This window comes from Equus asinus, chromosome 2, assembly GCF_041296235.1.
Source record: "Equus asinus isolate D_3611 breed Donkey chromosome 2, EquAss-T2T_v2, whole genome shotgun sequence".
NCBI classification, from domain to species: Eukaryota; Metazoa; Chordata; class Mammalia; order Perissodactyla; family Equidae; genus Equus; species Equus asinus.
The window spans coordinates 10,792,304-10,819,395 of NC_091791.1; the positions used below are offsets into that span (position 1 = coordinate 10,792,304).

At 50.2% G+C, this 27,092-nt stretch overlaps 1 protein-coding gene across 46 annotated transcripts in view; it reads right to left on the reverse strand.

Annotated features, from left to right (window-relative positions):
* Positions 1-27,092, reverse strand: part of TACC2 (transforming acidic coiled-coil containing protein 2) — a 209,719-nt gene that overhangs the window by 27,411 nt on the left and 155,216 nt on the right. For 23 of the 46 annotated variants that reach the window (XM_014830725.3, XM_014830721.3, XM_044749507.2 and 20 more), the window contains 5 exons: positions 22,140-22,276; positions 11,532-12,843; positions 9,886-9,921; positions 7,690-7,750; positions 6,303-6,504 (listed from right to left, as the gene is read on the reverse strand). In XM_014830725.3, the coding sequence (XP_014686211.3) occupies positions 6,303-6,504; positions 7,690-7,750; positions 9,886-9,921; positions 11,532-12,843; positions 22,140-22,276 (1,748 nt within the window). Of the gene's footprint in view, positions 1-6,302; positions 6,505-7,689; positions 7,751-9,885; positions 9,922-11,531; positions 12,844-22,139; positions 22,277-24,248; positions 24,586-27,092 lie in introns of those variants that run through there. The other 23 variants (XM_070481887.1, XM_044749529.2, XM_070481849.1 and 20 more) reach the window with 6 other exon arrangements.

A 27,092-nucleotide genomic window follows, 5' to 3' on the forward strand; every position in this document is an offset into this window, starting at 1 on the left:
AGTGTATATATTTGGGGTGTTAGTTTTCTCTGTAAGTCTCATGTGCAACATGTGGAACCTTCCCACGTCTCGGTGACATTTTGAAACTGGACCCACGGTTGTCCCTCTCTGAGAACTTAGCTCCAGACACACTCTGAAGCAAGAGAACAGATATGGTTCCTTCAGTGTTGCCTGTAAGAGAAGCTTTGCAAGTCACCTGAAACATCTCCCACAATTCTGCCAGTGCCAACAGGGCCAGTCCAAATCAAATTTTCAGATGCAAAGACTATTAAAGTCCAATTCGGTGGGGAAATGACCTATTTTTAACTGACTGGCAACTTCAGGCTGCAAAGAAAACTTCAGATGTTCTCACCAGAGACTAGAAAACTCTTGTCTGCTCAGGTTTCCAGGCAGTTCCATGTGGAAACCCAGCTCTGCCACTCAATGAACTCCTCATCCTGTCAGTGGATTCTCAGCACCTACTGTGTGCCTCAAACCGTGCCGGGCACAGTGGATGCGGTGGGGAACAAGACCCAAAAGGATGCTCTTCTCGCAGAAGCTACAACTGCAGCTACCGGTGGCTCTCTTCTACTTAAAAAGAAAACCACGAGTGACACGTGACCTGCTCAGAAATCAGCTGTGCAAGAGCATCAGTGGCAATCCCTAAAGCCGTGGTTTTCTTCACATAAAAAGAAACAGAAATAGCAGTTCCTGTTTGAAGCGCCTCAACTTCTACATATTGTTGAAGGCATCACTTCAAAAATGATTCCTTAACATGGGCTTTAAAATGAGATATTTCCTAGTAGACTTTTCTCAAAGCCTGCAAGTGTGTGTGGTCTGGCCAAATAAACCCCAGCCCTGAAACCCATGCACAACTTTTCTGGACTCTCCGACTCTCCCTGGAGAAGCAAACGCATCCTTCTAGTAGGCACGGCCTGCTCCCAGGAATGAAGATGGTTTTGTGGATTGGTTATCAGAGAGACCTCGTGCATCCTGAGGGCTGACGCCCTGACATGTGTGTCACTCGGGAAGAACAGAGACAAGTGCCAAACCACGTGCTGCTGGCCTGGAGCTCAGGTGACTGTAAATGAACCTGCACTGGGTCTGCCCTCAACTTAAGACACAGAAGCATTTGTTTATAAGACATACTGTCCTCCCCACCTTAAAAATAAGAAGTAGGTGGGGGACAGTGAAGGGCAAGGCGATTTCTAGGGCCTCTTCCAGAAAGGACCTCAAGACTATCTCTTTTTTTCGTCCTATTAGGGACTGTTTAAGTTGAGAAGAGTGAATCAGCTGCCTCCTTCTCTAGGGTACCATTATTGCCAAGGTACGATTTAACCCTCAGTTATGTAACAGGCCTCCCCCTCAGCACAGCCCATGACAGCACGGAGCACCCAGTATGCACCAAACAAGCTGAGGGCCACCCCAGGGATTTTCCAGGGACCTGTGGCCCTGGTCAGTGCCCGGCCCTGGTCACAGCTAGCCTCAGTGAAGCGTCCCCCTGGAATCTCAGCCCATTTCCTGGCAGCTACCTGGGTGAGTTTCAGGTCACCGAGCTCTCTTATCTGCCTGCTTTCCTCTCCCACTGCCCACTGTCCCCCGTTCCTCCCTTCAGAGGCAGCAGACGACAGTACAACCGTGGGGGGTTCTCTGACCCCCGAGAAATGCCTGCACCTGTGACATGTGTGGTTACAGGAGGCCCACACTCTACACGGGAACTTCAACCACAGGGAGGTGAGGGACTCCTGGAGGTGGCCCTTCAGAACGCACCCCAGAATTCCCAATCACAGCCGGTTTGGATTCTCACTTATAATTTACAAAACGGCCTGGACAGGATGTGAAGCCAAACAAACAGCTTTTATCGTCAGCGGAGTGATCTTCGATATTTTGAGGAAACTTGGTTTACTGAACTTGGTTTTCAAAATCTCACTCATCGGCTTTAAATTCTAAGCCTCAAAGTCAGGCTCGGATGGGGAGCCATGTCTAACGTTAGCCCCGTTTTTACCCCATGCACACGCAGCTGGCAGGCCAGGAAGGGCGATGCCAGTTACGCCAAGTGGCACGATGTCTTCACCTCTAAGAGAAGAGGCCACTGGCTAAAGCATGTGCTGTTTTAAGCTGAAGAGGCCCAAAGTTATTTTTAATGGGTCCTGCCATATCCGAGGGTAGCTTTGGCTAATTATTTCATACCGGGCCAATGCACAGTGAGAGGGCCTGACTGCTGTTTCTACCTGACTCTAACTGCTAGAACTTTGCTAGAGGACTAGAAAGAACCCTGGGCAGAAGCTGGAGGATGCAACTGAGTCCACATCATCATTCCCAGGATCAGGGAAGCCGTCTCACTGACTCTCCATGCCTACTGACCCAGCTGTAAAACGGAACTCGAAGTGCCTACATTTTGCAGAATAAAATGAAATGATGTAAGATAAATGCCCTACAATGGGTTATACAAAGGTAAGGGATCATGACCAGGTGTATCACTGCTTATTGTGAATATTTCTGGAGCTTTTAACATAAGTGACGAGAGAAGAAGAAAAGAGCCTTTTGGAAGGGGACAAGGATGCTGCTCCCAACTTCCTTGCCGTAACCCTTCTAACTGTCTGTGGTGTGACATCAATGGTGCCCACCACTGAAGAACAGTCAGGCCCCGAGGAGGATGCTTTCCCCTCTGTTGGATGCGGGAAGGAGGGGCTGAGAGCTGCGTATTTAGGGAGACAGGAGAATTGGGTAACCACTGAAAGGCCGTCTAGACTTGTGAATCCAGGAGCCGGCCCCACGGCCGAGGGGTTAAGCTCGCACACTCTGCTTTGGCAGCCCAGGATTTCGGCGGTTCAGATCCTGGGCGTGGACATGGCACCACTCATCAAGCCATGCTGAGGTGTAGTCCCACATGCCACAAATAGAAGGACCCACAACTAGAATATACAAGTATGTACTGGGGGGCTTTGGGGAGAAAAAGGAAAAAAATAAAATCTTAAAAAAATAAAAATAAAAAAGCTTTAGACTTGTGAATCCAAAACAACTGCTCTCTCAGGGTCTCTTGGACCAGAGCTAGGAGAGGTCAGAGGCTGTGTTGCCCAGTGGTTCCTAATCTTTTCATCCCTAGGGACCACAAGGACTGTTTCCTCCCAGAGCACCATGTTTTGAAAGATTGTGCCCAAAAAGGGCATTTACTAAGCAAGCATTCAAAGAAACACATTTTAATTGCCAATCTGAGTTTTTAATCAGTGGGAAATTATCAGTGTTGCCACAGTGAGTTGATGTAATTATAGCCCAAACACGCAATTTTAATTAGCTGGGCATCTTCCTAAACTAGTCCCGCTCAGGGTTTTCAAAATGTGAAGACAACGTGAGCTCTCGTGGACCTAGGCAGGGAGGCACCTATCAGCTCAACACCCTCCTTCTACAGAGGACGACGCTCACATAAAGAGCGTGGTGGGAAAGAGCAAGGTTCTCAGAGTCAGGCAGACCTGGTTCTCCACGGATTAGACCCGTAACACTCAACAAGTCTTAACAGCTCAAAGCCTCTGCTTCCTCGTTCTTAAACCGGGAAGTGCAGAAATCCACTATCTAGAGCCAAGAGGGTGAAATGAAATCATGTACGTAAAAGACCCAGGAGGGCTCCAAGCGAGTGTTCCACCAATGACAGTTCTGCTTTCCTTCGTTATTTGGAGAATTCATGTTGTAGTGAACATGTGTTCAAATGGTAATTATTTATTTCTAACCCAACATTTTATTTTCCTGGGATTTGTGGCTTCAGTGTAAGAAAGCCTCAATCAGAGCTGCGGCCCTGGCCAGATTCTTCCCGGTGGTCAACATCAGCACCCTTGGTGCATGTATGGTGATGCTGGACTTGACCTCACTGAGTTAAGAGGAAGAAAGATCTGATAAGAGGTTTCTACATTCAGTTGCCGGAGGGAAGCAAGGTCTATTAGAGAGGTGAATGCACTGTATTCACACCCATCGTGGATGTCCGACTACCCACCAGCTATAATTATGGTTGAGACCTCCCAAATCTTCACAAGCATTTTCTAAGGAGGCAGGTTTAATAGAATTTTGTTCCAAACTCACAGATTTACCTATTGGTTGATTTTTTGCGGGGGAAAAAAAATCAACAATCAACTACGTCACTGATATAATGACTGGTCTGTTTTATGGTTCAATGTTAAAGATGAAGAAACAGATGTTGCCATTGAATGAAGCATCTATCAGCTGAAAAGGTACTATCAGCATCTTTACATTTTCTATGGAAAAAAAAGTATGTATTTGCTTTCTCATGATACCACCAAATACACACATACCCCAAATCATACACCTGTTGATTCTTATCTACAAGACCAAGCCCAGGTTAGTTTCTAAATGATTCTCTGACGTTTAAGAGTTTCTTATAAGCTTCAAAAGACGTGAACCAGCTGAAACCACAGGCGCTATCAAGATGGCCAAGTCCACAGCTTGTGTTCAAGCACGCCTGCTGCTTCTGGGATGTCACCCCCCATCTCCCTCACACAGGTGACACCTGTTGCAAAGATCAAATTGACTGTGCTGACACTAAGCTCTTTACCTGCCTGGCCTTGTATTTCCTTTCTCCACAAACCTGTCGTTAGTCCCTACTGAGTTCAGGAAGCTGTGGGGAACATAAAGATGGACCAGATGGAGTCCTTGCCTTCAGGGAACACACACTTTCGTAGAAGAGCAAGAGAGGTACACATATCATCATTATGGTGTTAAGTGACCTCAGAGTGGCCCAGACCAAGCATTGTGGGCAGGCAGTGCAGAGATGTCCAGGGAAAGGCTGGGAGGGGGCAGGACAAGTGTGGAAGAGAGGGAACGGGGGCATTCCAGCCGGAGGCCAGCAGCAGCCACTGCAGAGGCAGCTGAGTAGGCGTGTCCCCAGGGAAAAGGAGTTCCATCCGGGGAGACTGGTGGTTCATGTGTGTGTGCAGAGGAAAAGGAGGACTCAAGAGAGGTGGAGACCACGCCCCAGCCCCTGGGGTCAGGCTGGAGTGAGATGGTTACTGTTAAGCTTTCCAAACCCCAAGCCAGAGGGCGAAATGGACAGCCCACCAAAAGCCTCCATTCTGCAGAAGATACAATGCCCCAAAGTCCAAGAACACGTAATTTGGATCGTCTTTTCCTCTTCAAACTGTGGAAAGCAAGTGTAGTGAGAAGATAAGCATCCCAAATCCCCAAAACCATGCAATGGATCTCACGGTACCATTCAGAAACCTCATGGGCGCCAAGCAAGCCACTGAGAGGCCTGATCACGGAAGACCCTCCGAGGAAGCATTCCAATTCCACCACTGCCCTGCCCAGAGGGTGGAGGAAAGTTACGTAATGGAAATCATGGGCCTAATAAGCAGCAAGGAAGTAGAGATAAGGTTTTCCTGTTCGACCATCCTCACGTTGACTTCTACTCAAGTTTTTACAATTGTCAGACAGCAACATCTTGGAAAGGGAAACAGAACCATCACAATGGTCCAGAGTGCTGGAATGATCACCCACACCAGGCTACAAGCCTCACACGGGGATGGAGGAAAGGCACTGTGAGGACTGGAACCCAGGGCAAAATCAAATCAAATCAGGGAAATGGATTAATCCATAGTTGCTCTCTCATCAGCTTTCCTAACAAGAAAGGAAGGGTGGAAAACAATATACACATTTAGAAAAATCAGTGTCAGTGGAATAAAGAACTTTTTAAAAAATCTTCATTCACCCAGTCATGCTGCACTGACTTAAGATGTATGAACTTTTCCAGCCCAAGGACCAGGCAGAAAGCTAAGCGTGAAACACAGAAGAGGAAGGAAGATATTAACGAAATAAGCAATGTGCCGGGGGCCTATTCCAAAGGACTGTCCTGTTGTTAGCAAGCCTGGGTGAACCTCTGGCTTGAGGCTTGGGTAGAAGCTGTGGTCACATTGTGGAATGTCCTATGGGGACTACAAACAGTGGTGGCACCAAGAGACCCCCAGGAGGTTGACTTACCCCGAGCATTTGACTTGAATGAAGCTCCTTAGAGCTGTTCTTTCAAAGTTATCAGCAGACAGACAGAGCGATACAGCTGAGAACGAGCAAAGCTCAAGGGAGCTCAGGACCGGGAATTAGAGGGCGCTGTCCTGGCTCTTAGCAGGCGGCTTGGGGTCACAGGACAGCTGGTGTCAGGCCTCAGGCTGTTTTAAGAAGCAGCCTTAGCTCGGAGCACACTGGGAGCCTACAGCTGACAGCACGGTTACCTGTCTTAGAAGTTTCTTTCCTGGCCTTTTGCTCCCTAGGGGCAGTAGTCTCTAAGGCAGGATGGGGGTCCGGCTGCCCCCCGAACTGCTTACCCTCCGTGGGCGAACTGAATTTGGTCTCGTTTACGAAGGTGGACAGGTCGGAGGGCTGCGGGTAGTCCTGTTTGTCAGCCTCCAGATCCACCGTCATGCACGTCCACTTCTGGCTGGTGACCGCCAGCTTCTCCTCATCAGTTGCGTGGACCACGGCGGAGATCACTGGCGGCGTTTCTGGTGTAGCTGCTGGAGTGGGGTCCTGTGGGGAAAGGGAAGCAGTGCCTTCATTCACTCAGTCTCTGCATCTGAAACTGCACCCACCAATGACTCTGGGGTCCCACTAACCAGAACAGGCCCCTGTCAAAATCCTTGGCATGTACTTGGACTCTGCTCAAAATGGTCCCAGGGCAACAAATTCCTTCCTCTACGAATTTCCTTTTCTGGTGGCTTGTTTCAAGGGGTGACCACAGGTTTAAAAAAATGAGGATTTTGTGTCTTGGCTATTTGAGACATTCCTGCTTGTTCACTGTGAGAAAAATAAGGAGACTTTTACTCTGGGCACTTTCATTACAGCTACTACTGTGTGATGGTCACACGGTACTCAAGGCCTGCACATCAATATTGTCACTATCACCCGACAATCTTAACGCCTGTCGATGGAGGAAGAGAGAGGGGGTCCTATCTCCATTTCCACAGAGGGTATGCAGCTGAGCAGGGCAGGGGGGGAGCCCAGAAATTTTGGAGCAGAGCTGGGACTGGGGCCCAAGACCCCGCTCCTGGGGCTGGACGCCTCTCTCTGCAGCCTCCCCCCTGGCCAGGGTTGGCTGGCTGGGGCGTTGATGGCTCAGATGGGAGGTTTGCTTGTTTGATGACCTCGACTGGCCTGGCATACACATTTGAGGATGGCCTTCCTTGGTAAGCAAATGGGGTAGAAGGAAGGGAATCTATGTGGTAGAGGAACTAGTAAGAGGAGGACAGGGACTCAGACGCAGAAGGAGCCCAAGCCTGCGCTGCTTTAGGGGATGGATTTCCTTTATCTCCCCACTGTGATTTTGGTGACATGATCCACTGCTCTTAACACACATTCAGTTTTTTCATTTTCTCACTATATATTCAACAGACCTCCTCCACTTGATACTTGTGAGTGCTCAGCAGATTAACTGGTCAGGATGGCCTGGTACCATTCCTACAGAATCCAACTAATAACATTCTTCCTGAACATCTTCCTACTCTTGGGATGCTCTGATGTTCCCCAAAGGGAAGGGATCAAAACAATGCCTTGCAAACACTGAGGGACCCTCCTCGCAGGAGGCAGAAGAGACTGTTGGAGATGTGCCCATGATGAGCAGAAAAGAAAGCTTTGTTGACTAGTGGGGAATAAAAACACATCAGCCTGAACTCCTAGGTGAGCAATAAAATCATAAACGTCAAGGGAACAGCGTACCTGAGAAGGTGGATCAGAGAGAGGAGACCTTTTTGGAGACTTTTTCACCCTAAATGTGTCACTGGAAACAAAATGGAAAATGTAAACACAACAAACAGAGGCAGAGAACCCTCCAGAGCAGACCGAAGCCACCGCCTCTGCTGAGCATCTGGCCCAGACCACCTCCCCGTCTACACCACGCCAACGCCAAGACGTCCACACCGACAATTCATTCTGACTTAACAGATATTATTGCTGCCCCCAAGGGAAAGATCCCATCAAGCTGGAAACCTTTAAAGAGATGCCATTTTGGAGAGCTGACCCAGAAAATGAAGCTAAATTTAACCACATGTTCTTATTTTAAAATGCAAATTTTGGGTGAGCAGATTAAAGGCTCCTGATTCATCCAGGAATGACTGAACCAGCCTAGGTGGAGGGAGGGGGTCTGGCTTCATGACAGCAATTAACAGATTTACAATTTACAGATGGGTGAGCCGACATGGCACTTCGACAACTGAAGGAGCCATGCGGAAATTGGAAGGAAGGTTCTGGGTCTTCAGGGAAAACCAGCAGGTTCCTTCCTACTCGCAGGAACTCTGAGCTTAATGGAATTAATGGGATTCCTGCACCTCTCAACTTCTAGGTGTGAGTCCAGCCACAGGCGGGCGGGGGCCGGGATGGTTCTCACGGGGTGATACATACCAGGAAACTGACCACCTTAAACACTAAGCGTGCAGTTCACCAGTGTAAGGGACATTCACATTGTGCAGCTGATCTCCAGAACTCTCTTCAAGGATGAGAGGATTTTTTTAATGCCTTTTCCTAACCATTGTTAATGACTCTTTTCTCACCCTCTTTCTCCTTCATATAAATTTTTGGGGGTCAGGGGGGAATGTGAGGCAAAGGAAACATAAGATCAGACTCCTGAAAGGGTCAGAGGAAGGGACTTGGAGTCAAGACCGTTTCATTACGTCCAGTGGGTGGCCAGGGGTCATTTCCACAGTCAGAATGGAGGCTTCTCCACCTGCAGACTGGCCCCTGCCCCTGGCCTCAGGCCCCTCCGTGGTATGGTCCTGCCCCCAGCAAAGAAAGGGCTTTGGGGGAGGGGGGTCCCCTCACCTCAGATCTCAATGCCCTCCCTGCACTAAACGTTAACTGGATGGACAGAGCAATCTGGCACTCGAGTTCTTTCCTTGTGTTCTCTCCAATAAAATGCTCCAACAATGGCATCCAGTGGTGAAAAAAATCACTATAAATGGTTATTTACAGCATTTATGGCATTTGCCATATGAACAGTGCAATCACAGCTTGAAGCATATATTTATTCATGCATATAAATATATAACTGCACATTTCATGGCTGCTAAATGGCTCTAAAATACTAAAGCAATCCTGGGGGCAGAAGAAAGGCTGAGACCCAACCCTCCCCGGGACTGCTGAATGCCAGGAGCCAGGCCAGCTTCCCTTGGAAGGCAGAGAAGGTACCTGTCCTTGGGCCTCTCTGGGAGCTGCCCACAGGGTCCCTTCTGGCCGGAAGGCAAAGCATTAGGGGCACAGAGGTGGTCCACTCTGCTTCCCGACACCCAGCAGGGCAGCTCACAGGAGACATGCCAAGGCCCAGCCTGGTCCCAGGTGACCGAGAACGCAGGCCCTGCACAGCCTGACAATGGCTCTCACAGCTGTGTGCTCCACTCTGAGCGGACCCTGCACTTCAGGGCGCTCCTGCAGGTCTCAATGTGGAACAGCCCAATCATTCCTGCTTCACATGTAAGTAAGAACAAGCCACGGCAGGCACTGCCTGTGGTCCGACTGGATGGGTATTTTAATGTGAAGCCACAGTACTTTGAAAGCAATCGCCCACTAGTCCAATTTAAAATGAAAGAATGAAATGAGAGTTAAAAAAAAAAAAACATGCACGGATTTCAGATGAAGACATCCAATATGCAAGGGGGGAACACAAAGGTTCCATTCCTGACAAGCAGGCAGATGGTGGATAATCATGATTTCACAGCCAGGCAGTTTCCTTTACGTTCACCACTATGAAACAGAAAAATAACCTCTACTACTGGGCAGCCCCATGCCTCCATCATTCCCAGGCCCGCCCCAGAAATATGTAAGCAGCAGCCATGGAGAGGAAATAAAAAGAGCTTGGAAGCAAACACAGGGCAGAGAAAAGCACATTTAGCGTAAGAGGCAGATCCCATTAAATTTACTTACAACAGAGAACACACAGACATCACATCTTCAACCATCCTAAGACAAGAAGACAAAGAAAAAGAGAGACAGACAGAAGGAACTGACAAAATAGATAAATCTGCAGACAACTGGTTATTACTGGGTTAGGATACGACAGCCGTCCACTGTGGGTTCTGCGTGGAGCGGGGGCAATATCCCAGCTTTCTGGAGACAGGCTGTTGGAGAAGCCCTTCCTCTCTTGGTTCCAATTATCCCATAGAGCGCTGGTGCCCCCAGAGCTCTGTCACCCCAGGGTAGGACTCCAAGCCACGTGCACTAGAGGTGAGACCTCTAGAGGGGCTGGCTTCCCAACCTCCATCAGCTCTGATGGTGAAAAATATGATAACCAAGCTCTCCCCGTAGGGAGGAGGACGTGGTGGCTACAAGTCAGCTCTCATTTCAAAAGGAGAGAACAGGGCTTTGTGGTCAGCGTTTGAAACTTCACCTGTTTGAGGCTGAAAATAGAGCTAACGACACAGATCTGATGGAGTCTCTAGGAAAGGCCTGGCTAGGTAACTGATCTAAGAAACGTCCACATTTTTGGTCAGGACTGCCTCCCAGCCCCACCAGACAGTGGCAGGGTGATGCAAGGCCAGAGCCTGCTGAGAGACCCTCTTCCCAGGAAGCCCCAGGTTCTTCTCCATTGCTAAAGGCTCGGGGCAGCCCGGATGGGAGGTAAACAGGTCCCCTGTCTCGATTTATACCAGGCAGACTCAGAGGGGCCGGCAGCTGTGGTCTGTTCTGAGTTGCCGCGGGAAGACCGGTCTCTGTGGCCTTGTTAGATTACTGACGACACTTCACGAGAACAAGGAGAAGCCTCCACACTCCAAGCCACATTCCGCTTGAACCAAAGTCCTGAGAACAGACCTCAGGCATCCGAGCTGAGCCGGGGCTTGGAATGAATTGTGGAGGCCTGGACATGGCAGGATTTAAGGGCAACTGATCTTGGCAAGTGTTTGGACAACAGACCCAATTCTTAGTGGCCTCCTAGTGTGCAAAGTGCTTCTCCCTTAAAGCTTCCATTGATCTCTTCTGGACCTATAGGGCCTTTGGACTCTTGTCTGCAAAAGACGGCTCAAGAGAGGGATGAAGACAAACAGCTCTGGCTGGGGTGCAGGGAGGGGCCAGGCCAGACCTCTCCCTCCTGGGCCTCCTGGGCTAGTGTCTCACTAATGGGCAGAAACAAATACTATAAGATTTTAACAATCTATATGCTAGGGCATATCTCCCAGCTTCCAGGCCACTCCAGAAAGCAAGTCACGTGCTAAATAGGGAAAAGGGTAAGTCACCAATGGGGAGGCTGACCAGGTCTCCACCACATTTTTCTCTTTCTCTGGATTTCCTACAATCCAATGGAGCTGAATGTTAGGTCTTTAGCTAAAAGTGAAGCTTTAGACAACTGACTTGTACTAAGGCAAAAAATCAAGGACTCTAGACGCAAAGGGATATGTGGATGAAAAATGCCAACACTGTGGGTACAGAGAGGAAGGAAAACACGTATCTTGCCACAAACATGGCATCACTACGGCAGATGGGGGAGGGGTTACGGCAGCCCAAGTTTGCGTGACCAAGGATCCCAGCCAATGCATAGCCCGCCTCCGATCTTACCACCTGCACCCTGAACTTACGTCTTTAGGGGCGTCTTCTTCTTCTTGGCGGGCTTGTTTAGCCCATCCCCGTCCACTCCATTGGCTTCGATAGCACTGGCTGGGATCTCAAAGGAGGCTGGGGATTTAGAAGGTGAGCTGGGGGTCTTAGAGGACGTCTTAAAGGGGTCAGTGGACTCATCACAGGCGTCTGGGTCAAAGTTGTATGACTGTTGGGGGAGTTTGGGAGACTCCTGCATTTTTGAGGTGGAAGAGAAAGGGTTAAAATTGGGGTCATCCCACTTGTCAATATCAAAGGTGTAGGTACCTTTAGCAATAGGGATGTCATTGGGTTCAGCGGGGGATCTGGTAGGCGAGGCAGGAGTGTTGTCGAGTTTCTCGGGTGTTTTTTTCATTTTTGGCCTCCTTAGGGGCATTTTGGCAACTGGCTTTTTGCCTATCTTTTTGGTAGGAGGGGGGTTTTCCTGCTGGGTCTCCCAACTACCCTTGTCCTCAGAATAGTCAAACTCCAGCCTCACCGAGAGCCCTTTGGCTGGGGAGTCCTCCTGTCCCCCACTATCTGATGGGGTCACCTCCACTGCCTCTGGGGCCGTGGCAAGAGGCAACGTTTTCCTTCCAACGGGGGGTGAGTTCTGCACTCTGCCACTTCCAGGAGCTGGAGGGACGGCCCCTTCTGCACCCTCTGAGTCCAGAGGGCAGCCGGCCTCAGACGCAGCAGCTGGTTTGAGACGAGCCTCCTCCAGTAAGGCTGGTACGGAACCTTCCGTCCCAGTGGATTCCGTTTTTGTCTCGGACGCTGGATTCTCCTCAATGGGGATGGGACTTTCTTCAGCTGGCTCTTGTTGTGTCTCTTTCACTGGGGGGGTTTCAGGGGGTTTCTTAGTGATCTGTTTCTTTTTTAGGGAAGGTGGCCTCGGTTTTTTAGTTCGCTTAAGGGTGCTGGAGGCACTGCTGGAACCCGTGCTGTAGGCATCTGGGGCCGGGGCCACGGCCTCGGCGCTGCCCGAGCAAGAAGCACCATCAAAGTCACTGGCTTGCAGGCTGAGAGACCGGGATAACGTGGACTTAGAGACGGGGACCGAATCCGTGGACTTCCTCCGCGTGTTCACTTTGCATTCCTGATTCTTAGAGTCTGAGCAGCGAGGCTCCAAGGCCTGAAAATCATCGACCAGCTCGATGCTGTCAAAGTCTAAGTTGTAAGTCCCGCTGCTGGCTATCGGCTTGTCTTCATCGAAGACGGCAGAGAAGGAGTGTGACGGAGGACGGAAAGGGCTGCCTTCCACCGAGCTGCTACGGGGGCCATTGGGGACAGAGACCGTCTCAGAACCACATCCTGAGGAACGGAGACAAAGCAGTCACTTAAGGACACTTGGGAGCATTTCTCATCTCGTGCCCGATGATTCCCCTCTAAACAGAGCCCCCTGGCTAACCTGGCCCAGCACAGGGCGGGCACACTGCTTGGGTACAAACCCTGCTCTCATTCTTAGCTCCCATTATTAGCTCCAGACCCTGGACAGGCTTACCCTCAGTTCTCTCCTTCATCAAATGAGAGTGATAAGGGCTGTCTAAGGAAAAGCTCAGATCATTCAGTCATTCAAAAAACCTTTACCAAGTGCCCAGTCTGGACCAGGCACCGTTCTGAGTGCTGGGGATTCAACAATGAAGAAAACAGAGAAAATCCTTGCCCTCCAGAAGTTACATTCTTCAAGGAGAAGACAGTCAAGAAACAAATAAGTAAAACGCACAGACTGTCAGATGGTGATAAGTGTTCTGGAGAAAAATAAAGCCAAGACAGGGGCATTACAATTTTAAAATAAGGTAGTTGGGCAAAGCCCTCCAAGGAGGAGACATTTAAGCAAAGACTGGAAACAAGGTAAAGGCATGAACCAGGAAGATATCTGTGAGGAAGCATCCTAGGCAAAGGGAAGAGCAAGTGCAAAGGCCCTGGGGTGGAAGCACGTCTGGTGTGTTACAGAAACATCAGAGGCCAGTGCGGCTAAAGCAAGGGAGAAGAAGACAGAGCAATAATGTAAGCAAAGCACAGTAAGCCTTCAATAAACAGCTGCTATCATCATCAAGCCTGTTCTTGACTACCCATAGTCAGAGCCGTTGTGAGGAGCAGCAGGAAGCCTTTGTGTGGAGGTCCCCAGGCAACTGCAGCAGGCCTGAGACCGCCCATCTGCCACCTGTCCCTGCTCCAGGCATCCCCTGTCATCTCTCCCTCCAACCTGCCTGCTACGCTCCTCTTCTTGGCCCTTCCTCTCCTCTTTTTGCGGCTCCCTCCCAGCTTCTCCAACCCCTCAGCCACTGCCGGCCAAGGAGACGCTCCTGATTTTACAACACGCTGCACATGCTCCAAATTTGGCCAAGAGATGCTCCCTCCTCTCCTGACCCCGCTGCTCACGGGGATCCAGCCAGCCTGGCCTGGGCTGGGCTCCTCTGGGCTCGGCCTGCACCGGGTGGAGCCTTTCAGGCATTGCTGGGTTCACAGCTGCCCCGGGCAGTCAGGATGCCAGAAAATGATCAGCCAGCAAACTCAAAGCGTGTCCATAGACAAAGGAGGGCAAATGTTGCAAAGTGGCCTGCAGACAAGGAACTAAAGAGCTGGCACACACAGGCCTGGGGACGGTGTTCCCAGAGGGAGTTCCACTGGCAGGAGGTATACTCCCAGACCGCCCCCTGCCCCCTGGTTTAACTGCCAGATAGAATACAGGATGTTCAGTTAAATTTGAATTTCAGATAAATAAGTTTTTTAGTATAAACATGTCCCATGTCCCAATTATGTGTTGTTTACCTGACACTCAAATGTAACCGGGCATCCTGTATTTTTATTTGCTAAATCTGGCAGCCCAATTCCTCATCCCCACAAACACACAGTTTGGAAGATGCTCAATTAAACTCGAACTGGCTTCTTACTGGAGATTTCCTCCCAGCGGCTCCTGCTCACTGTTGCAAAACTCCAGGCGCTGAGGGTCTCATGCAGTGCTCACTGACCCTGCTCACAAGCAAACCTTTCTCCGGGAGCACTTGGCAGAGCCCCCAGGAGATGAAGTGCTGCCGGAGACAAGGAAACCGCAAGCCCGCCGAGTTCACGAACTGGTCTGACTGATCTGTTTTCCCCGGAACTGTCGTACTTTCTCTCGCAGCCTCAATAACGGCTCTTGAACTGAGAGCATCTTCCGGAAGCACGTCTATTAGCCAGTCATGGTTTCAAAACTTGCCCTCTCTTCTGCACCCAAGGCCACCCACCGTCCTACTTGGAGCAGAGGTCCCAGAAGGGGGAGCGCTGGCGTGAAGCCTCTCAGCTCTGCTCTGTCCGCCAAATGACTCCTCCATCATCTCAAACCCTCCTGTTCCTTCCCCTCTGCAGAGGAGGGGCATCCTCTCCCTTCTTCACTCTGAAGTCAACTCCCTCCCTATTTCCTCCAGGACTCGGGCCTTGGACACACCGTGCAGAGGGCACAGGAAGACCAGGGGACCAGGTGCTTTCATGTGGGCCTTGCAGGAGGGAGAAAAAGCCTCAGCCCATCCCATCGTTTCCAAAGCAAGGCCCACAACCGATGACTTGCGGTGTCTCAGGCCACTTCGCATGCCCCAGCAGCCTGAGGAAGCCTTCCGAGGCCCTTCAGATGTCTGTGGTTCTCTCGGAATCAGGCAACAGTCAGCAGATATTTGGCTTAACCATCTGCTCACTGTTTGCTCTGGAAGGAAAGCTCCCTGCCTGCTTAACATGGCTTTCCTCTTTAGAACTGACATTCCCTAATTAAATCACCATGGGCCAGGAAATCTAATCTGGCTGCAGGGTTTCTTAACTTCAGCACTGTGGCCATTTTGGGATGGTGAGCTCTTTGTCGTGGGGGGCTGTCCTGTGCACTGTAGGATGTTTAGCAGCATCCTTGGCCTCTACCCATTGGATGCCTGTAGCATCCGCCACCCGAGCTGTGACAACCGAAAATGTCTCTAGAAACTGCCAAATGTCCCCTTGGGGGCCACAACTGTCCCTGCTTGAGAATCGCTGTCTTATCGTGTGGTGACCTCCATGCCCTCTTCAGAGGAACCCTGGGTAAGACCAGGGAAAGGCCACTGCCACATGTAGGCCCTGATATTCCAGAGCAAGTGTGGTCCAATTGGGTTCCCAGTCCCCTCGGTGGATTTCTGAACATCCACACACCATAGCTGCATGAAGACCATTCATTCACTCATTCATTCATTCCACAAATAGGGTATGCTGTGGGCACAGAGAAGGAAGGACAAGACCCCAGAGGGATCCATCCATGTGAACATGTCGTCCACCTCATGCTTGCCCTGGACACCAACGCCTCCCCAGGGTCCAGTTTTGGCTCAGTCTGATGACAAAATCAGCATCCTTGGTTCATCATATGCAAAGGCTCAGTAGGCGGTTCTCAGTTCTGTCGGTCTGTCCAGGCCGCCATAGCCAAGTCCCACGGACTGGGGGCTTCAACAACAGACAGGCGTTCTCTCACAGTTCTGGAGGCTGCAAGTCCAGGATCCAGGTGTCAACAGGTTTGGTTTCTTCTGAGGCCCCTCTCCTTGGCTTGCAGATGGCTGTCATCTGTGTCCTCACCTGGTCTTTTCTCTGTGTGAGAGCATCCCTGCGTCCTCCTCTTCTTACAGGGACACCAGTCCTATTGGGTTAGGGCCCCACCCTTATGACCGTATGTAACCTCAATCACCTCCCTAAAGATCCCATCTTCAAATACACTCACGTTGGGAGGTTAGGGCTTCAACATACAAATCTGGGGGACACAATGCAGTCCATACATCAGTGCTAGGCAATAAAACTCCCAAGCTAGGCAAAAACACAAATGTGTTTAGAAACAAGAGGGAATTCTGAGGAAAGGGAGAAAGCCAATAAGGGGCAACTAATGCCACTCAACTGATGTCACCCTACCGTCTCCAAAGGCCACATCTCTCAGCTGTGCTGGACTGTTTCTAACTGGAGCACAGACTGCCAGCTGGGTTGGTGCTTCTCTCTGCCCTCGCACTGGCCCCGCCTGCTCCTGCAGGGACCCCGGGGCCCAGAGGACCAAAGGTGTCAACACATGGCCCCCCACACTCACAGACTCTTACCTTAAACCAGCACACCAAGGGTCAATGGCCTTACACACAGGGAGCATAGCTTTACACCTAAGCACATAAGTAATAATCTATTGCAATTCATAGTGTTTATTCTGGAAAAGGTCTCCATTTTAAGTAGGCTAACGAGACATAAATGGAGCATTACTCGGTCCTTATGTGGCATTTTGCTGGCAGGTGTGGGTGACTTGCAGGAAGTCCATGATGAACTGAACGTTTCCCAAACTTGTCTATGCTAAGACACGCCTAAGACACTCATTAAAACCCCAGACTCCTGGCTCCTCCCTGGAGAAGCAGTTCAGCAGGCCTGGAGTGGGGGCTCAGAACCCCCATTTTCACAGCTGTCACAGGTGAGCCCCATGAGCAGGGAAGTCTGAGTGCTGGGCTACCACCTCACCTGCTTCCTATCTGGACTATCCTAGTTCTTAACACCTCCAGGGGCAATGGTTTAATATTTGGCACAGAAATGATGTGGAGGACACTTCGACTGGCTTGGACTGATCTCTGAGGCGAGCTCGGATGGCCTGCAAGGATTCTGCCTCAGAGGTCTGAGGCGTCAGGATGGGTGAAATGACAGGCAGACGGTCCGAGTGCCCACCCTCCTCTGATGTGGTTGCTAAACTCAGAATGGACCAGCAAAGAGGGGCAGGAGGCCCATGCGAAGCCAGCTTCCCTCCCAGACTCAGTGGGCCTTCAGAGTCTCACAGCGACCCGGCTGGGTCTTGAGGACCCCCACCCAGCGGGCCTGTGCCTGCTGCTTCCTGGACATCTGCTCTGCTCTCATACTATCCATGCTCTCGGACCTCCATCCAGTTCCCAAAGGCTAAGGTGGGACCAGTGCTGCTCAAGGCACTGTGGGTAATGACAATTACTGCCCAGGGTGACTCATTTAGAGATGGAGAAATTCTCTCTGAAAACCAGATGGTTTCCACCAGAGTCCACCTGTGAGCAGCCAAGTGAAGCAGCCCTAGTTAGAACCGGCAGAGCTGAAAGGGGACTTTGCTGGCTGGGGCAAAAAGTGACATCACCCCACAGGGACCCAGGAGCACCGCGGGCTGACAGCCCCACTGTGGGGCGGTGTGCAAAGCTGGGACCTGTGCAGCCCTGAGCACATCAAATGCCATTCTCCGTCCTGCTTTGCTGACTGTTGCTTTCTTCCTGCATCCTCCCTGCCAGAAGTCAGCAGCTTTCCTGCGGAGTCCTCACCTGCTGTCCTGCCTGGGATGCCCCACAGAGCTGCCTGCCAGGCACGCCGTGGTCCACCCCAGGCCCGGCCCGGCATAAGCACAAAGGGGCTTTCCTCTTAGAGACTTCACTGCTCTTCATTCAGAGGTGGCAGGAAAGTGACCAATAGAGGCAATAACTAAACACGCTGTGACAGGGGCCACTCAGGCTCTGTGTCCTCAAACTTCCCTTCCAGCCTCCCTCAACTATCATCCTGAGCACGAAATGAGAAGTTTCAGAAAAATGCCTTCTTTATAAGCTCAAGAAGACAGCTCGAGGACAAATCATTAGGAGAACATCACACACCCCAGTTCTGATGCAAGAAAAGTCAGTGGCAGAGGGATCAGAGCTGGACAAAACGTGGCTGAGACCTTGGCTCTGCCATTATTCAGCTCGGTGACCTTAACCAAAGTTCCTAACCTCGCTGTGTCTCATTGTCATTGTCCCCAGTCCCACCTCCCCAGTCGCTGCAGCATTAGAGGTTAGGCCTCTAATATGCCCACTGCAAAGAAAACGCTCCCAAATATTGCCTGTTGTTCTGTTCTTACTACCAAAAGTCATCTGTAACAGGGCAACATATATACGGCCTGGCTTATACCTCTGTCCTCCTGGGGGAATAAGAGGCCCTGAGTCGCCTGCTTGGGGTGTGTGGGCCCCCAAGCACTGTGGGATACTCTCATGGCTGGCTGAGCCGGCAGGGGCCGCTGAGCTGGATGACGAGTGCAGTCAAGATCCTCCAGTGAGGTCACTAAGGGAAGTAAATGTGCGTCCAGAGGCTCAGGGCCTTGCCCAGTACTTGGTGTGCCCACCCAAGGGGCCCAGGGCAGTGTGAGCATGGCAACAATGGGCAAGTGAGGCCACTGTCCTCTCAGGTTTCCTCACCTGCCCACGTGGCCCCTGAACTCCCATCGTCCCTCCATCCTGGGATGCATAAGTTTTGGATCTGGGGTTGGTGGACCACATATACCCCTGACCCAATAGTTGGAGTGCCCAGGAGCAGAGCCGGCCTCTGCCTGGGCAACATGTACCACCCGCCAGCTGCCACTAAGGCACCTGCCTGTGTGTTTTCTCCTTACCCATGGGGGTTGTCACATTGGGCTGCACAGAAGTGGATTGCCTTGTCCTACCCCAGTTGATTCTAACTCAGTGATTTAGAGGTAGGACCCAAGTATCAGTATCACTGTTAACACCTTACACTGAGAGTGAGTTCACCACTGGAGACACCAGTGGTCACGTGCACAAGAGTACGAATGGAGCTCCTGGACCCCTCCAAAGGGGCCAGCAGAGAGGGAGGAGCAGAGAGAGGGCGGTGAAGTCTAGATGACCGGGGACAGAGATGCTGAGCTCTGAGGATTTTTCTCTCCTGAACGGGAGATGAAACACCAGAGTTCCCAGCACAGGCCTGGCACATGGCAGATCCCTAAATGGGAACTATTGTTTATGTCCCTCAGTGGCCAGTTTTGAGTTCTAATAACACAGCCACTATACAGCAGCCAACCGGTCTGTTCACAGGACCATGGAGGGCAGAGTGGGAAGGATCTCGGAGGACTCTCAGGTCACCCTCTTCATCTTACAGATAGGAAAATGGGGCTCAGATAAGCTGCATCCTGGCCTGGTCCAGAGGATGGCAGGCGCAAAGTGGAACACCCAGGTCTCGCCCATCCTCCAATCCCCTGGAGCAAAACATGGTGGAAGGACCCAAGATAAGGCGACAGATTGTTTTGTAAAATGTAGCTTTCCAGGAGGAAAAAATCATGTTTCTGTTCACTGCAGAGGTCTCATCTATTATTTCATGTGGTTCCTTTGGCACCTTTGGCAATGTCCTGGCACTCTGCAGAGGAAAACCAAAGAACAGACTCTCCTCTCTTGCCCTTTATTTCCCGTGGTTCTCAGAAGGAAGCTTTCTTTTCCTCTAGCCACCTCCACAAGCAAGCACAGCCTCTTCTCACGCCTGTGCCGTGCCCCACGCTGCCTGCAGGATGGAAAGGCAGCCTTTTGAACGAGTGCAGGGGCGCTTCAGGCAGATACATGCCAACCGTCAGTGTCCTTCCAGTATAATCGGCAGACATTTAGCCTCATTGTAGTTTTCCAAGGAGATGCGGAGAGTCCCTGTTCAAGACTCCAACAGGTGTAAGCAAGGTTCTGAGGGGCTGTGACTCATGGCAATTGACGGCTCCAACCCCTCCTCGGAGGGGTTCTCTCTTAATCCTCTATAATGCTCCTTCTTTCAGAAAGTGCCATCTAAGAAAGAGGTGGCTGTGGTGCGTGCGTTTGTTTTTGCGAATGAAAGTTGTTCTTTGGTTTGTTGGAAAAAACTGAGGCAGAAGAAACAAGGACTGGCCAAAGAAGAGAAGTGGCAAACCAGTCCCCAGGGCTGGTCGGGACGTGAGCTGGAAGTCCTGGAGGGCGCACACACGCCCACAGCCACGACCTTCCTCTGTACACTGCTTGGTGCTTGGGGATGGACCAGACACTGTAAAATGCCATCATTTTTCTTCCAAATTCTTCTCTAAAGTATCCCACAGATTTACAGGCATGAGCTTATATATCCACAAGAAAGGATAATTTAATCTTAATTACATGTTTGACCTAGGGATTACAATCTGTTTGTAATTCAGCCACTTTCTATTAAAACCTAAGGGCGAATGTTTTACAAAATTATAGGAAGTGAAATTTTTACACACTTTATTACAGGAAGGAAAGAAAGTGGGGATGCAAGAGACTCTCTGAGAAAAGCAAGCAGCCCTTCTGGCTTCTTCTCTACCTTAAAATCAAACAAGCCCGGATGATCACCCTCTCAGAGCCCAGTGTCTAGAGTGGCTGTGCAGAATCATGTCCTGCTAGCTGAGGAGCTGTCAAAGGGGAGAACATGGAAACTCCATTTGTCCGACACCAGCAAAGGCACCTGCTCTCCCTAAAAACTGTCCTACCCTCTTCTCCCAGCACCAGGGAGCATAGGTGCTTAGGAACAAAGTCCTGGAGTGTCTGCTCTTTCTAAAACAATGGGCTGCTTGAAGCCAGTGCAGGTAGAAAGACCTCCACCCATGTCTTTGTAAAACTAACGTCAAGGTCAAAATGTTATTCTATTTTTCAGCCCACCTGGCTCCTGGCCAAGGAACGAGTACAAATGGAGGTCCCATCCTTGCCCTGCTCCTTCTCCTCCCACCCAAGCTCCAGCACTCACCTGTGGTGGCCTTGAGTACAGGTGTGTGGACACCCCACCTGAACATCCCAGCCCCATCCTTGGTTCCTCCTCAGCTGAGGGGTACAGACACAGGCAGTCAGCTCTGGGAAGACGAGCCAGAAGAAGGGGAGCGGGTGGGCCCAGGGAGTGGCTGCTCCAGGTATCCAGAGCACGGTCTAGTTCAGCCCTGCAGACTCCTCACATAGTGACGGCTATGGCTTGAGGAAGGCCAGAGTGGAGCCCTAAAGTGTGGGGTCCAGAGCAGACCATCCAGGTCCAAGGACAGTACCATCTGGCTCCCACCCGGCCAGCCGGGCCATTTCTGGGACCACCTGGCCCCCTGACGAGCCTGTGGGACCATTTCTAGCAGTCCCCTCTCCTTCCAGGCCTCATGTTCAACTTTCATGCTAGAGGTGATCCCAGCCCTGCTGGTGTAACTGGAGGATGCACGCAGAGAACACCAGGCAGGTGAACAGGCTGGGGGTTGGGGAATGAGATCTGTCCCATCCCCCACGGTCACCCCAGTCATCGCCACGTCTAAAAGGCACAGAAAGGTGTGTGTTTTAAGCCACACTCGGGGAGAAAGGATGTGGGAAAGTGCTAAGAAATCAGGTCACTTGGCGTTCATGAGGAATAAAGAGCTGTCCACGCATGGATTCAGCTGTTACTTTCTCTTCTTGCGCATTCACTAAATATCTGCGTCCCTCAAGCCCGGTGGGGCTGTGATCTGTAACAAATTGCAGGTCCACACGGGCGTCCAGAACCAGTGTTCTTACAGGAGCAGGGGGCTAAAATCAGAATCCAAGACAGAAACTTCCAAGACCCTCTTTCCCCACCCAAACCCAGTTCTGGGTGCCAGGTGAAAGGCACCGAGAGATAAATGCGTGGTTTTCCCAGACGCCTCCCCTAAACTTCTGCAAAGCAAAAGAAGAATCCACCGTACCTGCTCCCCTTAGCTTCCACCCACATAAAACACAGCCCAGAGCCTAGAGGCCCCAGCAACAGCCCCTGGGGAGGGTGCCCTCCTCCAGCCACACCCCAGGAGTAGTTGCTGTGAGTTCCCTGGGGATCAGCCACAGGGCAGCTCCCAGGCCTCCCTCAGGGGGCACCTGAGCCTTGGTTACCTGGTTCTTCCGGGGGAGGCTGTGCGCTGACTTCAGATTCTGCAATGACTTCGGGGGGTGGCGGGGGTGGAGCTGGTGGAGCTTTCACAGGGGTCGTTGACTCCGGGGTCTCGAATGCTTCTTCAGAGTCAGAACTCCTGATGGAGAGAGAAGGGGAGAAACCCGGGTTAGGCAGGGGCCAGGGCCACGTTTGCTCCGAGGGACCAGGGGCCATGCAGCTGAGCAGCGTGCAGCCTTCTGACTCCCACCCGGGACCGGCAGAAGCAGGCTCCCTGCCAATTAAACTGTTTGAGGACAGATGCGAGGAAAGTCATTTCACAGCATGATTCCCAAGGGGGAATCTCATTATCACCAGCTTTGTGCCCAAATGATATATTCTTTGAACTCAGCTCTACTTGAAATACATATTTCTAGCCTTAGTGGCAAATACAAACAGTGGAATCTTTTGATCAACTTTGGCACGTGTTATTTGGCATCAGTTCAGTCAAACTGATATGGAGGCATTTCCAGGGACACTTTTTGATACTGTGGTTTCAACACCCCCATAGGATCCCCACCCCAGGAAACTCAATCTCATTTGGCCTCTCCCCACCCCACCTCATCATTCTCTCCCGCTGCCCTTCTGTCCCCGTGCTTCTCATAACTTGTTACTAGAGATTTATTCACTTTCTAATTGTGTCAATTATCTTTCTCCTCTACTGAGCTGAAAAGGCCATGAGGGCAGCCAGCCTTGTTTATCACAGCATCCCTGAACCTATACCAGGAAGCAGTGCATAAACACTGGTTAAATGAATGAATAAACCTAATGAATGAAGGGATGAAGGAATGAAACCAGCAAGCCAACCAGCCAGCTGGAGGATGTGCCAGACCAAGACACAAAGCATAGGCCACTGACCCCAATGGTGTGAAAATGGCCCTCACTGGCCTGCAAGAAAGTCTGCTCTCAAGGAAGAGTCTTCACCCAGAGAACTGGGCCAAAATTCCAACCAGAGGATGCCCCACCCAGTAAGCAGGGGAGGCCGCTTACCAAACTAAAGTCTTGTTCTGGGCTCAAGTGCAGAGAGCCTTTCTCCATCACCCTGCTTCCAGTGGTGACTCAATTTTAAGTGAGAAAGTATGAGGCCTCCTCAAATCACTGAGCCAGGGATGTGTCCTCAGGCTAGGGGGCAGCTCCTCACTTGCTCAAGATGCCTGGGGGTCGACCCATGGTGCTTGCCCCACCTCGCTCTGAGGATGCCAGAGTGCAAGAAAGCAGCCTGATTCCCATCTCAGGATATTTTAAATAAACCAAAATGCTACGTATTCATTTGCAACAAGGAAGGTAATGATCAAGGGGGTGGATACAATGATTGCTACTGGCACAAGCCGCCCAGTGGGCAAATCTGGGTAAAGACCTATAATCAGAGAGTGATGCGTCAGGTGAGTATGGAGTGTGAAACGCTCACATTACTGAGCTCCCATAAGGGTCAAAGGACCAGTGACCTCAGCAGAGGTCAGCATCTGCTAAAGACCATCTGCCAGTGGGCAGAGAGAACCAGGAACCAAACCAATCCCTCTATAGTCAGCCAGGACAGGAAAAAGGAGCCATTTGGTGAGTTCTTCAGAAAAATCTACATGGATGCTTTCATAACTTGTTTGTTGATAACTCACTTTATCAGTGCCAAAGACCCCCACCCCCAAGGACTCTGGCTCCTCCAACCAGACACAAAGCCCTCCCGGGACCCAAAGAGATGCACAGAAATATCAGAGCTGCTTTTGATGGGATCCAATGAGCTGAAGCCTGCACACTATTAAATTTCATGAGTAAAGCCTTAATTCATGCAAACACAACAGGGGGCATACAGACTTTTTACAAACACACATTAATATTAAAGGCCTGAGCTTTTGTCTAGAGGGAGAATGAAATAGCCACACTTCAACAACAACAGATCTAGGTACCTGAAGTTTTGGAGTCTGTTCACCGGTATGAAAAACACAAGGAAGTTACACAACTGAGCATCAGAGAGGAATAAGCGTTTGCATCAGCCTGGTGGGCCCTGGGTGTCGCCCCGGCCCCCAGCACCACCTGAGTCAGGAGCAACATTGATGAGACGCATAGAGCCAACTTGCCTCTTTCCAGAGCTTCTTTGAAGGACCCGCAGACTGGAGTCCCCACTGCTGGTCACCGCTGTCCACATCCACTGGGCCCATTCCACCAGGGGCCACATCCGCCAGGAGGCAAAAGCCATCTCTGCTGAAGAACAGCCTCTGCCCCCCAAATTCTCACCCCTAATTCCCTCGGTGGTATCTGTGGGATCTAAATCTCTTCAAGATGTCATGAAAAAGTTAGCTGCACCACCAGCCACAGATGTGGTGAGCTTCTCCGGCGTCCAGCAGAGACACGGAACGAGAGGCTGCACACTCTTCCCATGCCTTCTCCATCCCTGGGCCCTGGCGATGTGTGGCTTTAGAGCACAAAGGCCCTCTGCTCTTTCCCAGCAGCACAAGCAAGCGACAGGGAGGGCCGGATGCTCTTGGGTTCAAGCTGCTGAATTCCAATGAGCTCTCCTCTGCTGCAGCTGCCTGGCCTGCACACCTGCTTGGAAGGGACCACCATTCACCACTGCCCTGTGCGCGGGGTGAGGGCACACCAAGCCCCTTTGTGGTTCCTTGCCTGTGTACCATGAACTATTTCTGCGTCAAAACACCAAGGGCTACTGTGGACCACTGGAAGGCATTCACTTCCAGCGTCGCCTGCATTGTTTTCATATTTCTGCACCCTCTCCCAGGAGCGGAGAGCAAGTTAATTAGAGGAGGCGGATGGCAGCTTTTTAAATTAGCTCTTTTTTCCCTAGTCAGTTTCCCAGAGGGCTCAAAAACATTTCCAAGAGCAGGGATTTCTGCAGTCCACCCACAAAGAGCGTGTACATAAAAATGAAGCAGCATTTTGGAGTCTCAATGCATAAGAGCAGTTCCCACCGGCTCTCTGATTTTTTTTCTACTACAAAAAAAACTAACGAGAAATTGTTCTGTTAAGGTTCCACACACTTTCAAGACGAAAGAAAAGGAAATAAATTTAATTTGCCATCAAGCTGTATCAGAAAGAGAAATGTGCCACTTTGGTTTGCTAAAACATCTCTAAATTATAGGAAAATACATTTACCAGGATATGCATATGCTAGGCTTCCTGTGTAAGTAAATATGCAAATACAATAAGATATAAGCATTTCCACAGTGTAGAGAGATTATAATAGCTATTATATGTTGAACTTTTCGTTACGTGTCAGGCACTGGACTAGGCCCCTTTGTACATTTCTCTATAATCTTCAAAACATTCTGCCTGCTGGAGAGTAGGCCCATTTTACAGACAACGCAACTATGGCTTAGAGAGGCAAATTACTTTGTCCAAGGCCATCTAGTTAGTAAGCAATGGAGGCTCAAATCTAGAACTGCCTGCCTCTAAAATCTGTGCTCTTTTCACCACATCCGTGGCTTCCAAACATTTTTAGCAACAGAACTATTTTTCCAAATGAATCTTATATGAAATTCCTATGCACAGAGAAAAGCCGTATTTCATTTATTTTATAAGCTCAATTTATAACATATTCTTATTATAAAGTCTATCATTAGAACCATTAAGCTACTTTGATGAACTTGAAAATGTGACGTTAGGAGTTGGGGATGTCAACTGCAGCACCGTACCTGGAAAAGTCCTGACACACCAGTAAGTAATGACAAACAGCACCTGTTTCTTAACAGCTCATGCTGTGACCATGGGGTATTCTTTAATAAAGCGGACGGGGCAGGAGAGCTACGTAACCATACAAACCACATTAATCCGTCAGCAGAGGCAGTATGCAGGAGGTATCAACAGCACAGCGCGGTGTGCACAGAAGAGGAGGGAAGTCAGGAACGTGTAACCCCAAGTGCAGACAGACTGTGCCAGCCACTGGAACCCAAACCCGCCAAGCTCCCTGGGTGTGGGTTAGTAAAGTTTTAAATTATTTTTTCAGGTATTTTCTCGGATTTTGGAGAATATCTATGGAGCTCTGAAGTTCCACCGTGCACAGTTTGAAAAACCTCTGCTCCACATAATGAAGAATTCCGTCCCTCCACAGACGACACAGTGCTAAAACAGAGCACTTTATGGAAACTGTCCCCGAATGAGACAGCGGGCAAAATGCAGAACCCTGGGGCCTGCTAACTATATTTCTGCTTTACTTTAAATATTTTCATGTTTTACTTCTATGAATTGTATCAACAAAATTGTATAAGATCAGCACCCACACATAAATATATGTATTAATATAAAATACAGCAAAGTTAGTATAATATATACATACATACACACACGTACACAAATGCATGTGCACGTGTGTCTATGTATAAATAAAACATGGTATCTTTTAATAAAGAGGAACTATAAATGTAGTTTTCCAGAATATTATTAAATGATTACATTTTGCTCAAGTTTTACTGGAGATAATTCAAGGGCTTGGGAGAATAAATCTCTCAAGAGACCACAGAATCTTTCCACTGGGAAGCTGGAAGAAACTAGAGATCATTTCCTATTTCCACACACATATCACATCTTTTTAAACAGGTGAGGAAACTGAGGCCCGGAGAGATGAAGTGACTTCTCAAGGTCACCAGCCCATTCTGGCAGAGCCACAGCTGGACACCCCAGAGAACTGGGCCTGCCTTCATTAAACACTGCCTCTAAGTAAGAGCCTTCATTCTAAATATAACACCCCCCTCCCACCTCGGAAATCTAAAGTTACCTATCCGGTACTTAAATGTTACCTAATTATCAAGAAATAGTTGGTTCTTAAGCATTGCTAAAGGGGAGGGGAGATCTCCATACGCAGATCTATTTCTGGAGCGATTCCTCAGAATTCCAGGGTGCGGTTCCCACATGAAAGTGGTCTGGGGCATGGAGGTTTTTGCAACCACCCACCAAGAGTGACAGGAGGC